This window comes from Curcuma longa, chromosome 6 (assembly GCF_044706935.1).
Source record: "Curcuma longa cultivar G26 ecotype Majalengka, Jawa Barat chromosome 6, ITB_CL_G26_1.1, whole genome shotgun sequence".
Taxonomy (NCBI): domain Eukaryota; kingdom Viridiplantae; phylum Streptophyta; class Magnoliopsida; order Zingiberales; family Zingiberaceae; genus Curcuma; species Curcuma longa.
This window is the reverse complement of record NC_133866.1, coordinates 4,860,459-4,875,650: the sequence shown is the minus strand read 5'-3', so window position 1 is coordinate 4,875,650 and position 15,192 is coordinate 4,860,459. Positions and strand designations below refer to the sequence as shown.

At 37.4% G+C, this 15,192-nt stretch overlaps 2 protein-coding genes across 3 annotated transcripts; both read right to left on the bottom strand.

The window, feature by feature from the left end:
- Window positions 1–643: 643 nt before the first annotated feature.
- Window positions 644–4,655, bottom strand: LOC141830440 (APETALA2-like protein 3). 2 transcript variants are annotated; one of them, XM_074717876.1, is made up of 10 exons: window positions 4,521–4,655; window positions 3,032–3,847; window positions 2,935–2,960; window positions 2,789–2,819; window positions 2,610–2,697; window positions 2,360–2,505; window positions 2,096–2,140; window positions 1,908–2,011; window positions 1,690–1,802; window positions 644–1,182 (listed from the first exon to the last, which is right to left on the bottom strand). In XM_074717876.1, the coding sequence occupies exons 2-10, from the start codon at window positions 3,601–3,603 to the stop codon at window positions 946–948; spliced, it is 1,362 nt and encodes a 453-aa protein (XP_074573977.1). In that variant the 5' UTR covers window positions 3,604–3,847; window positions 4,521–4,655; the 3' UTR covers window positions 644–945. The 2 variants fall into 2 exon arrangements, with proteins under 2 accessions (XP_074573977.1, XP_074573978.1); XM_074717877.1 differs by having other exon boundaries at window positions 1,696–1,802.
- Window positions 4,656–10,808: 6,153 nt separating this feature from the next.
- Window positions 10,809–13,595, bottom strand: LOC141830923 (mitogen-activated protein kinase 5-like). Its single transcript, XM_074718372.1, has 6 exons — window positions 13,373–13,595; window positions 13,122–13,251; window positions 12,903–13,040; window positions 12,482–12,814; window positions 12,143–12,326; window positions 10,809–11,217 (listed from the first exon to the last, which is right to left on the bottom strand). Exons 1-6 carry the CDS (start codon window positions 13,522–13,524, stop codon window positions 11,045–11,047), a joined length of 1,110 nt encoding a protein of 369 aa, XP_074574473.1. The 5' UTR covers window positions 13,525–13,595; the 3' UTR covers window positions 10,809–11,044.
- Between the last annotated feature and the right edge of the window lie 1,597 nt (window positions 13,596–15,192).

Genomic DNA, 15,192 nt, shown 5'->3' with positions numbered 1-15,192 from the left:
GATTTTTTTTTTTTGCCACAACTGCTTTGTGAAATCAATTAAAATTAATATTTATAATTTTAATAAATAAAAAATTTAAAAAAAATAATGAATAGACATACAATAAACATGCGAAACATAAAATCTGTACACTTTAATACGGTAAAAAATAAATCAATATTATATATATATATTTCTATAAAAATTTACTGATATAAGAAATGAACGAAAAGATCGTGCTCAACGAAACGAGAAATTTAAAAAAAATAGATTAAATAAATTAAATAAATCATTTAAGAATTAATATTTTAAAATAAAGATAAAATTGGAATAAATAATATTTAAAGTTGTCTTTTTTTTCTTTACACCTCAAATTGGAGTGTAAGAAAATCTTCCTTTTCAAGGATAAAGAATGTTAAAATTTACCCTTTCCTACCCTTCCCTCTTCTTCCTTCACTTCTTTCCAAACAAGGTTCAAAATTTCCTTCCCCTTATTTATCTTTCATTCCCCTTTCCTCACATCCTCCCAAACAAAGAGTAAGGAATACCAAAATTGAAACAAAAATTTGAACTTACCTTTCAAATTTGAACGCGGCCGATACGCCCCCGCTTAACCGCATTCCATGTTCGAGTCGTTGAAATAACATCTTGCAATTGCCTGCATTTTACTTGTGATAGTTGAAGGAAAAGATTGTAAACTAGAACAAGCATAAGAAAATAGATAGAGCTTTCTCTTAAGATGATACAGCTTTAGAGGACTTGAAATGTAACAAGAGTTTGACATATCACACTTCGATACTGCTTAAAAAACCCGAAAAAGATAAGGTGAAAGGTTCCATAAATCTAATATAAACAGATGCAACAGCGCGCCGGCAAAGAAACATATTCGGCAAATGTATGCATGGTCTCACTCTGCCAATGCGCGCATTCCTTGATTCAGACACACAATCTGCTCCTCCTTTGGGACTAATGAGTCGAGTTGCTGAAGCGGTAGTTCGGTGCAGGTTGAGAAGGGAAATGGGGATGGTGTGTTGTCGGAACTTGCGGTTGCAGCAGAGGAAGCGCAGCTGCCACTCTGGTAGTAGGGAATCCTGATGATGCTGCCGACGAAAAGATTGGAAATGGAGAAGACGCATTTGTCGGCCAACTCCACACTGGGAGAGTTTGAAAACCAACAGCAGGCATCTTTTCATTTGCTCTCTCCTGCATTTGTAATCTAAGACATGATGATGTTCGACAAATAGATAAGTGATCGGATAATTTGAGGTTAGTCTCCTCGCGCATTAAGTAAGCACAAGCTGAGAAACTAACAAGTTTTGGCTCAGGAACACGTCGACTATGGTCTATAAGTATTCTTAGACGACTAGATCATAGTATACTATGACTTGATCATGAATTTTGGGAGGTTATGATTACCCGGGTGCTTATCGAGTTTGTTTCGCAGCATTCCCATGCTGCATCAGGACTATACAAGTGAGATAGCGAAAAAGAAAGAAGCATAGGAGGCGACAATATTAGCATGAATGTTTGAGTAGCAACAAGTAGCTTATCCCCGAAAGTAATATGTTAGTAGAAATATGTGGAACATGCGATAAACATCAAATTTCATCAAAAGAAGTATGATAAATCCTACAAAGAATATGTTAGCAGAAAGAATTTAGCGAGCACCAAAGATGAGATGTCTCAATAGTCAATATGCAAACAGATTACCCTTGCCTTGTTCGTGCCAAAACCTTCGATCTGGTTGCCCAGTAAATTTTGGCTTCCCCTGGGGACGTGGACCGATGGCTGAGAAATCCTCAAACTCAGATCGACATCATGTCCTGCAAGCAGTTCAGGATAGTATCATTAAAGCATTAGAGAACTCCAAGTGATGATAGCATCCAAGTCAAAATGATGTTAGACCGAAGATAGCATTGCGTGTATACCCTCGGTATCGCCCTCTAAGATAATTTCGCCTTCATAGGTACTTGGCTCAAAGTTGGTAACTGCCTCCCTTCCATTATACTTTATGGCTGCCTTGTCATAAGCCCTAAAGTGGAGAAAAACTTAGAGACAAAGGGATATTGATATTGGAAGAGAATTAACATAAGAAATTCATGCTCGAAAAGGAGACCTTGCCGCTTCTACTTCGTTGTCAAATAGCCCAAGATATATGTACCTGCACATCGCGTGAAGAATTTTCATTGGTAAAGTCTATGCAATATCTATGTATTGCCTAACAATAATTAAACTACTGAAAAAAAAAATCAACTATCACTGACTAGAAAACAACTATTTGTAAGCATCAAGAGTCAACTTGAGAACTACAAAGCCACAACAATGATAATGATTTTTCAAAACAACTTGAGGGAGAAATCCCTCTGAACAAGTTTCGTACTTCTTGCCGAGAAACTGTCCCATGCGGGCTTCCCAGCGACCACACTTGTGTAGGGTCACTCCTCGGTATTTTGAGCTTCCCCTTGAGAATCCAGTGCTTTCCCGACGAAGTATGTGCACAAATTCCTCCTTTGACATATTTTTCATCTAAAATGTGGAAAAGAACCACAAAGGAGGAGGAAAAATAAAAGAAACTAAGCTTTGGCAAATATGATGAAGAAAAAACATACAATTATTTTGCATCTAGTTACATGATCAAGATCTTCCTTGTAGTCAATGATATTAAAATTGATGTCAGCATCGACTCCCCGAAACTTAATTGCAGCTCGGTCATATGCTCTGGAGGCAGATATTATCACTCATTATTCTGTCACCAACAGGTAATACAAGTAACAGAAAAACATAATAGAATCAACCAAAAAAATCTCACCTTGCGGCGGCATGAGCAGTGTCAAAGCCTCCTATTAGAGTGAAACCATCACAAGCAAAACAAGAAACAATCAGAATATTTATTTACCAGGATAAGTGTGAATAAGCTGATGTGTGATCATTTAGGAAATTAACATAACTGCTTACCCAAGTACACTTGTTTCCCACAATCCCTGTCCAAAGAAGCAACTGAAGTTAATTTATGTAGATCAAGGGAGAAGAATTAAGATTCCAAAGGACAAACCAGATATGAGATTCCCATCTTCCTGTCCTACGATAGAATGTGACTCCACGGTACTGAGAACTCCGAGATCGTGGTCCCCTTCGACTCTTCTTAGCTTGTTGTTGTTGTGGCTGATGCAACAGCTGCTGCTGATGTTGAATTCTCAAATCTGCAGATGAATCGGCTTGCAAAAAGGAAAGATCCAGAGAATGGAGATTAGACGATGAAAAGGATGAAGTTGCTACTGCCACTTGGGAAACATCTGGAATCACCAAAGGCTCTGAAGGAAGGAGCTGTTTAGTGATCATTTCAGGTTGTTGTTGGGCACCAGTTCCATCCTCTTCAAACTCCTCTTCCACTTCATTTTCACCTTCAAGTGTCAGAGGACTCTTCAAAACACCAAACCTGAATGCAGCTGCAAGTCGAGTCGAGCAGGAATCCTCATCGACCACTTCAGATAAGGCTTCAGCATTAAGGACAGATGAGTTAGTTGTCCCAGAATCATCCCTCTCTACTTCTCTTGAATCCTTGGAGTTGGTCTTCTCTCCAAGGGCTGTTGATTCACTAGAGGATGCCAAGTTAAGGTCCAACATCGTCGCTCTTAGAAAAATAGGGGGAAAACAGTCGAATTGGGCCTATTCTTGGTTGCAAAGCACTCTCACAGGGTTGTGATTCTGATTCTTCAGTATCAGAAACAATAGCCAGAGAAGGAAAAGGTAGAGACAAGATAAGACTGAATTGTTCTTACGCAACATCTATGTTGACACATAAAAGGTTAAATCTGTCATGCTCCACCAATTAGAGTTCGGATCTTCCTGTAGCTAGTTATAACTTCACCTGCTTACCACAAGAAAGAACAGAATACGCAACCAGTCACAAAATTTCAGTCCAAATCATGGCTAGAAAAATATATATATATAGAACTACTGGAGTATTCAGCTCAAATCTCTACTTCAATTTACGTTTGACCAAAATCTCATCTTTACAAAGACATTGGCACAATTTACTTTCCTAATTAGAGCATTTATATCATATCATATCAATTATTGCTTTATGACCGACTACGATAGCGGCGTGAGAAGTCATGGCCATCCGCTAACCGCCTTCGATCGCTCCCCGTGACCAACAAGGAACGCGAGAAAATAAGAATAAGAGGACGAAAAGAGAAAGGATGGGATTAAAGGAGTGAAGAAACATCAAAGACGCACCAAAGAATCTCTCCTCATTTCAAGGGCTTTGCCAAAATGGTAAATTTGGGAACCGTATCGCACCTTGCCGATCAACTCCAAACTCTATACAGATCTCTCCCGACCCTCACCCATTCCGCACCGCCCCCAAAATTGCATCTTCCTCCACACGAGGATCATATACTCCAAGGAGGCATCCGAAAACACGAGATGAAATACGATCGGGAGTTCCAGAAGAAATCAGAGGCGAAGAAGACTAGAAACGAAGAACAAAGAGATGGAAATTGGAAAAAAAAACACACATAGATTGAAGAATACGATACCACGGAAGACCAAAAACCCCTCGATAGCTCGCGGAGCATCGACCGCGGAGGCGAGGAAGAGGAACAGGCGGCGGCGACCACGAGCGGCGGCGGATGGCGGCGGCGAGAAGGAGAAGCCGGCGGAGGAAAGTGAGCTGAAGCACAACTACCGAAGCCTTTAATCGCTTCCTATAAATCTACAAAGAGACGAAAAAGGTCGACCGGGAACAGCCGGTAACCCCGTCCACTTAACTTTCCATTTTAGTATGGGCTCATCTTGACCGTCCGATACGATCTGACGGACGGAGATGGGATTACGCCGTTAGAAGCTGGTTTATTTTTTAATTTGGGATTAATCGGACTTAATTAGGGATTAATTTGCCTAATGACGAATAGGGGGACGACTTTTATGGCGTTAACTAGTTTGTTACAAATAGAATTTTAAGAAAATAAATGTTATTAAAAGGCAATATACTTTTTAAAAATCAATTTAGAGTTAAATTTTAATAGAAATTTTAAAAGGACGTCTTTATTTTCATTAGATCGCTCTATCATTTTAGTTAAAATTGCTATAATATATAATAATTTTAATTAAAATTGATAAAATGAATAATAGTTTTAACAAATTAAAAATAATTTTAGTTAAATTATTTTAAATTGATCAAAATTCTTATACATTATAGCTAGCTCTTTTATTTAAGACAGCTAATGTCAAAGTAATTTTGATAAATTAAAATAATTTTAATTAAATTAAAAATATTTTAATATAATAATTTTGAATAAAATTGTTATAAATAAATATATTTTTAAAATGAAAAATATGATGAAATATTAAAAAGTTATCCTTCTGATTTTTGCCAAAGAAAATTGAAAATGTTTTATCATATAACTTAATTTACAAGTTTTAATATACTTCTATCAATAAAAAATTTATTTTTTTAATAATTCAGATATTTAGTTCTTAAGTTCTAATTAATTTTATAGATCACTTATTCAATTTTATAAAATTTTTTACAAGTCAACGAGGTAAATCAAGAAGCACAAATGGATCTAACTGACAATCCAGTATGACAACTTTTTTAAACTCATCTAATATAATGTACCCTAATAAGATTTAAACTGCCTAAGAAATTCATCCCATCTTTTATCATCGTATAACTCGGGGTAATATAATTTTTCTATTTTAGTATAATTATAAAAAATAATGAAAAATCAATATTAAATGATCGTTAAACATTTATTATCAAATAATTTTAAAATAATAATAATAGATACAAATTAGAAGTGGGGAAACATTTCCATGTGAGATTCTTTCTTCAACACATGTTTTCTTATCTTCCACCAAAGCAAAAAGTGGCCCCAACTACATTTTTTTTTATCAATTTGAAATATTTTTATTTAAAAAAAGATTCTAAATAAAAAAGAGACAATGAGAATAATACTATTTAAAAAGAATATATATATATATATATATATATATATATATAGAGTCCTGATCTCCTGCGCGACACACTGTACGCGACACCTGCGCACCGCTCCGACCCATCGCCGTTTCCATCGCCGTCCGGTCACCGACGGCCGCCGGACCGGATGCGTTGGAAAGCCAGCTCGCTGGCGCTCCGGCCGGGGCCGGATTTCGGCCGGATTGTGGCCGGAATCCGGCCGGAATCCAGCCAGAAACGCGACAGAACGGCTGTTGGCCGATTTCAGCGGAAATTGGCCGGATTCCGGCTGAATCACGACCGGAGACCGGCCGCGGTCGACGCGCCGGCGCCGGGCGCGTCGACCGCGGCCGATCTCCGGCCGTGATTCGGTCGGAATCCGGCCGATTTCGGCCGGAATCGGCCAACAGTAGCTGTTGGCCGATTCCGGCCGAAATTCGGCCGGATTCAGGCCGAATTTGGCCGGAATCCGACCACCGGACCCGGCGCCGGTGAGTTGCGCATCCATCGGCGCCGGTCCGGTGGCCGGAGATGGCCGGACGCCGGTGAACAGCTGCGGTGAAGGAGCAAACGTCCGAGGAGAAACACTGTGCGTCGATCGGAGAAACGGACGGTCTCGATTGATTCGCGCACGGGGAGCGCAGGATAGAGGAGCGCAGTAGATCAAATTTCTATATATATATATATATATATATATATATATATATATATATATATATATTATTTTTAATATGAGACATCCTTTTCAATGAAAAAAAGAATATTATTTTAATTTTAGACAAAAATTAAAAGAGTATCTTTTATTTTTATTATCACCAAAAGGATGTTAAAAAATTATCAAAAGGTGCTCATACTTGTTTTTTAAAAAATAAATACTCTTATTCTAGCACTTATTTAGTAGTTTTATTTATTAAACGTATTTTTAGTTAAATTATTTTAACATCGATCAAAATTGCTCAAATATTAATTAAATTATTTTAATTTATTCAAAATTGATTAAATATTATTTTAGTATCTTTACCAAGACTACTATTGTAATTCGATTAGTTTTGATCAAATAATTTTAAATAAAACTATTTTATGTTATATAAGTTTTAGTTAAAGTTACTTCAAATCTATTTTATTTAAAGTAATTTTGATTAAAAAAATACTATAATATATAGTGATTTTGATCAAAATTATTATAATATTATAATAGTTTTAGTTAAAATTATTTATAATGATTTTGATGTTATAATAAATAATGATTTTTTTATAAAAATAGGATGAGATTTAGTTGATATTATTTAAAATATGCATTATATTCTTTTATGATAACAAAAATAATAGAAGTCTTTTTTATTTTTATCTAATATAATTTTAAAAAGGATAAAATTCAAAAGGATATTTTTTAATCATCAAATTCCATTTTGATATTTTTATAAAAAAAAATCACTATTCAATCATGTACAATTATCTAACCATCCTCAAATATTATTGAGTACTATTATTTCCTTACACAAGAGTATTATTATTTTCTATTTAAATTCTGAATCAATTTATGCATTGTAGCAGCTATGATTTCGTAGCTACTATAACTTGTTCAAAATTATTTATATTGTAATAGCTACGATTTTGTAGATGTTACAACATATTACATATTCAAAAATATTCATGTTATAGTAGAGCTACAATTTCATAGCTATTATAACATGGATTCAATATGTCCAATTATCATTCATATTGTAGTAGGTACAAAGCTGTAATTACTATAAAGTGAATTTCACCTACTCATCTAACATTTATGTTATAACAACTACATTTCAGTAAAAGGTGAAATTTGCCACCCTAGCAGCCCCACACAATCGGGCTCACGACCATCTGTGAGAAGGTAAATCGAGAAGCTACAGTTAACTACGACGGAGGAGGTCATTGTCTCAATTTTATCGAGATTCGACCCTTTCCCACTATAGTTGAGTTGCTGAAGTGGACAAGAGTCGAATCTCGACGAAATCCCTCCTGTGTCGTGGTCAACTGTAGCTTCTCGATGAGAAATGATATGCAGTATGAAAAAATACAGCAAGAAATCAATATGACACACTCAACTGCATGCCTGTGGGTCCCACTGCATGGATGTGGAACCTATTGGATGCAACGTATCATGTTGATTTCATACTGTATTTTTTCATATCATTGCTCCTTCTTGATTTACCTCCTTACAGATAGACCCGACCACAGGCCGGGTCTAGCTCGGACCCGGCCCGTTGACCCAGTTAGCCGGGCCGAACCGGAACCGGCCCGGTTACGGTTCAAGTTGTTTTGAACCGGGGGACCGCCGGTTAACCGGCGGTTCAAACCGCCGGTTTAAATTTTTTTTAATTTTATGATTTTTTATATATTATCAATATATTTTTATATAAAATATATTTATTATTATTTAATTAAATAATAATTTAATATGTTACTACTGAGGATCGAACCATGACATCTTGGGACATAAACACATGTACTCATCACGGTTCTACAATGCTTTTTATTTATAAAATTAATAAAATTATATATATACTATATTTATATTTATTTAATTCAATTTTAATACGCATGGGGAACAATTCTACAACATCTCACCACTGTACCTAATACGATATTATATATAATATGGTTATATATTTATTTCAAATATATTATAATACACGATTGGTGGGGATTGAACCTATACTACAACATCTTTAGTAAACTTATTCAATAAATTTATTTATATATTTATTTCAAAATTATATTTACATGTCGTTAGTGAGGATCGAACCAAAGTCTCTCACATGAGAGAAAGGAATACACACCACTAAACTACATCGACTTTCCTTTCTTTTTATCAATATTTCTTTTATATACATTTTAAATTTTAATATAATAATCTCGAACCGTCGTGAACCGTCGTGAACCGTGAACCGAACCGTAAACCGGCGGTTCCGAACCGTGAACCGTAACCGTCTTGGGCGGTTAAGGTTAAGGGTCGACCTGCCATGAACCGTCGAACCGACGGTTCTGAACCGTCGAACCGGCGGTTCTGAACCGTGGTCAGGTCTATTACAGATAATCATGGGACCGACTGTATGAAACGGTTAGAGTGACAAATTCTATCTTTTATTGAAATGTTATAATAATTATAAAATTATAGTTCCTAATAACATCTATAAATCATAATTGCTATGATCATCAAGTGATTTGAATTTAAATGAAAAATAATAGTACTCAAAGTAATTGGATAATTATACTGAAATAGGATGCTCATTTAACAAAAAAAATTAAAATAGGGCATCCTACGCAGATTTATAAAAAAAAAACTATCTTTTTAATTTTTGCCCATTTAAAAATTATTCATATTTAAATATATATATATCATCGTTATGATTTCCTTTCCTTTCCTTTCCCATTAAGGTAACCTTTTCGGCTCCTCGTATCCGAATCCCACTTTCTCCTTTGAAATTCCAGTTTTGGCCGTTCCGTTCTCCACCGGCTCTAGCCGGTGCCCGCCCGACCTCCACGGACGTCCTTTTCTGCCGACGAGACGCCGGGGCCCACCCCCGAACCCAATTAGCCACGGCCCAGATTTCATCATTTTATTTATTTTCCAAAATAATTATGCATTATTTTCTTTTTTTTTTTAAAAAAAAAGTTAACAAAGTAGTGGAGCGGGATTGCCTTCTGTTCCCTCCACGAGAAAATAATAAATAAATGGGAAAATATCGTCAAGGATCCTTATCGCTATTATTATTTTTATTATTATATTGGCATCGCACATTCGCACTTAGAGAATTAATAGCTTTAAAAATATAAAGTCGATTAATATAATATTTTTTAATCGAAATTATAGTGTTTAAGTGGATCATCCGATTTTCATAATTAACTCCAGTAGTGCCAAATTGACATTTCTCGGTTGGTCAACGCTTTAGAAATAGAGCGAGACCTAGAGCTGGTGGTAAAAAAAAAAAAGCTAAAAATAATTTTTAAAAACGTCTCAAATTATGTAAATTATTAAAAAAGAATTCTTTTTTAAAAAAAATAAAAAATTACTCCGTCATATATTCTATTGTTGTAACAGCTTCTTTTATAATTAAAATTATTACATATATTATTATTTATATTAAAGTAATTTTTATTAACTTAATCAAAATTATTTAAATTTTAATAAAATTATTTTAAAAATAATTATAGTAACTAAATCTATTACATAATTATAATGACGTGGTGATATGTGATGCACATATTTTAGGATGGTGAGATCATTTTAATTTTAAATTTTAAGAGATTATAATTTTTTTTTTACTCTAAGTTGAATCACGAATCTAATATATCAAATTAAAATTTATTTAAAGATCAATATTTATTATCAAGTGTAATTATTAACAACTCACTTAAATTTTTTTTTCAAAATCTTAGAAGAATTTTAATCTTTTGATTAAGATTAACTTCATATTTTACATCATTAAAATTTTAAACTATTTAAATATTTATTTAATTGATATTAAAATATTATCTTTATTTCTGTAATGATTTATATAATTTAAAATATCTTTTTAATTTTAATCCTAAAAATATATATGTCCCATGCCTCGTGAAGTGTGATGCATATCTATCTAGTCCACACATTTATAGTCCCTGACCCACAAAATCTTAGCAAATCTCATTTTGTTTATCTGTCCTCATCTCATCATTGGACCCGATAAATACACAGAGAAATTAAAGATAACTAAGTCAATTATTCAGACATTCATGAAATATTAAGCAAGGTAATCAAACATAACACAGAAATTAAGACAGATCGATAAGCCTAATTAAATGCCACAAAATTAGGTGTTGTAAATTTGGTTTCATGAGAAGAAAAAAATGAATGTGACAACACATAAAATTTCTTTATTCTTGAATTCTGACTTACAGTGACTCCATTTTTTTTCTACCAAAAATCCACACAAATACAAATACAAATACAAATGCAAATACATCCATGCAATACTACCCAAAAAAATGACATATTTTCTAATATTTACAGAGGCATGACAAGGAAGAATGGGCACACTATATATAGAGAGATTGTTTTTTTTGTTGTTGTTATTATTATGGACATTAGAAAGTGTAGTCTGGATTAAATGCTAAAGCCTCTCTAAAAATGAGCTCCTTCATCTGGTCCTCTGTAAGGGCTTGCTGTTCGAAATCAAAGGAGAAGGGTTCCATGCAAATGGGTTCGTCAGCTATGTCATGTAGCCTCTCAAGGTATGGATGAGCCAATGCTTCTTCCACTGCACAGACCATGCAAAGTTGCCAAACATAATTAAGCACACGTTTTTGAATTGATCTAAATGTCAAATTCTTTTTCATCCCTTCAATTTTCATCTTTTGAAGGAACCTTTGAGTGAACATGTTTAAGTTTTGTATTGTTTTTAATGGCTAAAGCAAAGTGAGCTTGAAGGAAATAATTTCTTTAGTCACAGAACTTTTCAATGTGGTTAGTCAATGTAATGTTGAAGATTTTAAAGTATAATCCTAAAAGATTGATACGGAGTACAACTTATACATATTCAAAAGTCAACCTCTAAGATATTCATACCATTTGATATTCGAACCCTGGTCCTCCTCTTATTTTAAAGTATAATCTTAATTAACCACATGGTTGCGGTTCCATTTTGATAGACCTTGCTAATGTTTTATGGATGAAATCATGGAGTACAACTCATATATCTTCAGAAATCAAGATGGAAAGAGTGGTAATCTGATTCGCCTAAACTGAAGGGGGTTCAACTGAGGTTTAGGTGATTTGGTTGAGTCAGATACAACTTAGCCTGAAATGGGATGATTCGGATATGGGTAATGGTTGGGGGTTGAGATGAAGTGTGGGGTTTGGGTTCCAAAGTGGAGCTTTTACTGCTTGAGGTATGATTAGAACTCTTGATTATTTCTAGGTGAAGAATTTGTTTGTGTGAACATTGACATAAATTAGAAAATCTAGAAATCTAGACATGATAATTTGATTCATTTAATCAAACTAACATAATTTGATTCCTTAATATAGTTCTTATCAATTGACAATAACATAACTTCTAGTTCTAGGTTATCTTACCCTACTTAGCACACTCCATCATGGAAAGGAAATGAGGAACTTGTATCATAACCCAATTAGTTCTAAAAGTTATATCCAACAGTGCACGATCATGAAAGAACAGGTACCTGTAATCCTCTTGTTGGGATCAAATGTCAGCATTCTTTCAATGAGATCGATGGCAACCGGATTGATATGTGGATACATACTTGCAAATGACTTGGGAGGAAACTGAGGCAGGTGCCTCATGTACCTTCTTGCATCCTCATTCCGGAGGAAGTCAAGCTCAGCTTCTGTGGGAGTGCCAATAAGCTGAAAACAGAAAACTCAGTGGCTTCACAACACTACTCGAATAGAATCCCTGGTTTAATTTCTACTTCCACACTGACAAGTTCTAGGTTCTATGAAACATTTAGTTGGTTCTCGCATCAAAAATTGTATTAAAAATGCCTAATCTTGATCATTACCTCTGTGATCAGACGCATCTGGTTCATATGGTCCCTCCCTGGGAAGAGTGCCTGCCTGTTCATCAACTCCATAAAGATGCAACCCACCGACCACAAATCGATGGCTGCAGTGTAATCCGACGAGTTCAGCAGCAACTCGGGGGCCCGGTACCACCTCGTCACCACGTATTCTGTCATGATATCGTTCTCCGACGTCGGCCGAGCGAGCCCGAAATCGCATATCTTGAGGTCGCAATTTGCGTTCAGCAGCAGATTGCTCGGCTTCAGGTCTCTGTGAATCACTTTGGCCGAGTGTATGTACTTCAATCCCCGAAGTATTTGGTACAAAAAGTACTGGCAAAGAAGAAAGGAAGAAGATTTTTTTTAATTGAAGATTAATGTGCGAGGAGGAGGATGAAGGGGACGCAGAGTGATATTTTACTTGGGAGTGCTCCTCGGAGAGCTCTTGGTTGGAGCGGATAATGTGGTGGAGGTCGGTGTCCATGAGCTCAGTGGCGACGTACACGTCGTTGAAGGTTTGAGGCATCGGAGGCGGAATCACGTCCCTTATTCCAACGATCTACCAATCAACCAACAGCAAAGCTTTTAGTTCAAAATTTCCGGCAAACTATCGAAATCGCAAAACAGCTACTGCTCTTACATTCTCATGATCCAAGTGGCGAAGGAGCTTGATCTCCCTCAGCGTCCGCTTCGCGTCCATGTGGTTGTCGAACGCGTTCGCGATCTTCTTGATCGCCACCATGTCCCTCGTCTCCGTGTTCATCACCGAGCTACGAGATCCAAAAACAATAAATCAGCCCCAAACTATGCAAAAAAGTCAACCGATCGAATCGATCCAAAGATAAATCAGAAACCAAGATCGATCGATTTGGCCTTCGATCGAGCGATTACCAGACGATCCCGTAGGCACCCCTCCCGATGGGCATGATCGGAGGCCGATACTTGGCCGTGACCTCGAACAGGTTGCCGAAGATGTTGTACTGCAAGTACCGCCCGCCGTGCGCCGCCGCGACAGGAAAATCGTTCGCCGGAGCTCCGTCCATCTCCGATCCGCGGGAAGAAGAACAAGAGGGAACCCAACCCTTTTCGATTTCGATCACGTTCGAGTCGGCTTCCGGCTGAATTTATAGCAGAGGGAGAGGAAAGGGGGAGGGAATAATTGCGAGGAAAGAGAGGGGGAAGGAAGGGGGGGAGGAAGCTGCTTGGACGGTTAAGATGGACGCCGTCGCGGATCGGACGGTAGATAGGGGCTGCGTGTCCGCAACGGCCACCGGCTCCGCGCGCGGGGAACGCGTGGAAAAGCGTTTGTCATGGTCAGTGGAAGACGACGAGTAAACGAGGAATCATGCTTGTTTGTTTTTTTTTCAGCTTGATACGGACGCTAATGAAGGTGGATAACGATCTAATTAGTAGTTAATAGACTTGATTAGTGAAGTTTGATGTGTTTATTAAAAAATGATAATCTTAGTTAGTCGCATTGACTGAATTTCTGAGGGTGATCCCGGTTTCTGGGGTGATCGATCCAGTCCAAAGTTTCCCACCGACCACGAAGGTAAATCGAAAAGCACACGCAGCGGCCAACCTAGATGCCCAACATCCTTTGAAATTCTTATGAAAGTGGAGATTGATCTGATTAGTAGTTAATTGACGTGATTAGTGAAGTTAGATCAGTTTGTTAATATTTTGCTGTTTGGGGGGTCTAGCTCCATGGAGCAAGAGCAGACCCGGGGTTTTTTTTTTTTTCTAATCAAATCAGCCCGAGTAGATTATAATTTCTGACTCCACTATTATCATGCATCAATAGTGACTAGATGAGAAAGTAGATCAATTAGAATGCCATAATCGATGTCCTTTTCTTCTGTAAAAAAAGATGAAATCTACCACCCCAATGACCTTATACAGTCGATCCCCGACCATTTATGAAAAAGTAAATCGAGAAATTGTAATTGGTCACGATGGAGGAAAATATTGTTCGATTTTATCGAGATTCGAATCTTTACCCTCTTCGATGTCCATCTGTGAAGAAGTAAATCGAGAAACTGTAGTTGATCACGATGCAGAAAGACCCTTCCATGTCCTCAAATCATTCAAAGGAAGAGTCCCTGACCTTGTCAATCATATAAGACCTAGTGTCTCCGTTTGAGACAATCTATAGTCTCAGGTTTGCAATATCATCCCCTCATTGAGGGCCTATAGTACTCCTTCAATTTCATCCAATTATATTTTAAATTTAATATCAAAAATTTAATATTTAATATATATATATATATATATATATAGAGAGAGAGAAGTGATCTCCTGCGCGACACCCGTGCGCGACACCCGTGCGCACCACCCGACCCACGCCCACTGCCGGCGCTCCCGTTTCGCCATCCGGCCACCTCCGGCCGTCGGACCGGCCCCGATCGACGCGCCACTCGCCAGCGCGTCGACTGGCGTCGGTCCGGCGGCTGCCGATGACCGGACGACGGCGAAATCGGCCGGAAACCGCCGCTCTCCCACCCACGCCCACTGCCGCCGCGATTTTATCGCCGTCCGGCCATCTCCGGCCGCCGAACCGGACCCAATCGACGCGCCACTGGCCGGCACGTAGACCGGCGTCGGTCCGGCGGCCGGAGACGGCGGCGAATTTGGCCGGAATCCGAGACCACAGTGGCCGGTGGCGATTCCGGCCAAATCGCGGCCAGAATCCGGCCAAATTCCGGCCGGAG

What these genes read in the sequence shown, in the direction of transcription:
- LOC141830923 (XM_074718372.1), bottom strand. Translation starts at nt 13,524, where the DNA reads ATGGACGGAGCTCCGGCGAACGATTTTCCTGTCGCGGCGGCGCACGGC. An exon ending in GCCACTTGGATCATGAGAAT is followed by an intron (nt 13,041 to 13,121) that starts GTAAGAGCAGTA and finishes GTTGATTGGTAG; the next exon opens with ATCGTTGGAATAAGGGACGT. An exon ending in TCCCAACAAGAGGATTACAG is followed by an intron (nt 11,218 to 12,142) that starts GTACCTGTTCTT and finishes TGGTCTGTGCAG; the next exon opens with TGGAAGAAGCATTGGCTCAT.
- LOC141830440 (XM_074717876.1), bottom strand. Translation starts at nt 3,603, where the DNA reads ATGTTGGACCTTAACTTGGCATCCTCTAGTGAATCAACAGCCCTTGGA. An exon ending in ACAAGGAAGATCTTGATCAT is followed by an intron (nt 2,506 to 2,609) that starts GTAACTAGATGC and finishes TCCACATTTTAG; the next exon opens with ATGAAAAATATGTCAAAGGA. An exon ending in TTGGCACGAACAAGGCAAGG is followed by an intron (nt 1,183 to 1,689) that starts GTAATCTGTTTG and finishes TTACAAATGCAG; the next exon opens with GAGAGAGCAAATGAAAAGAT.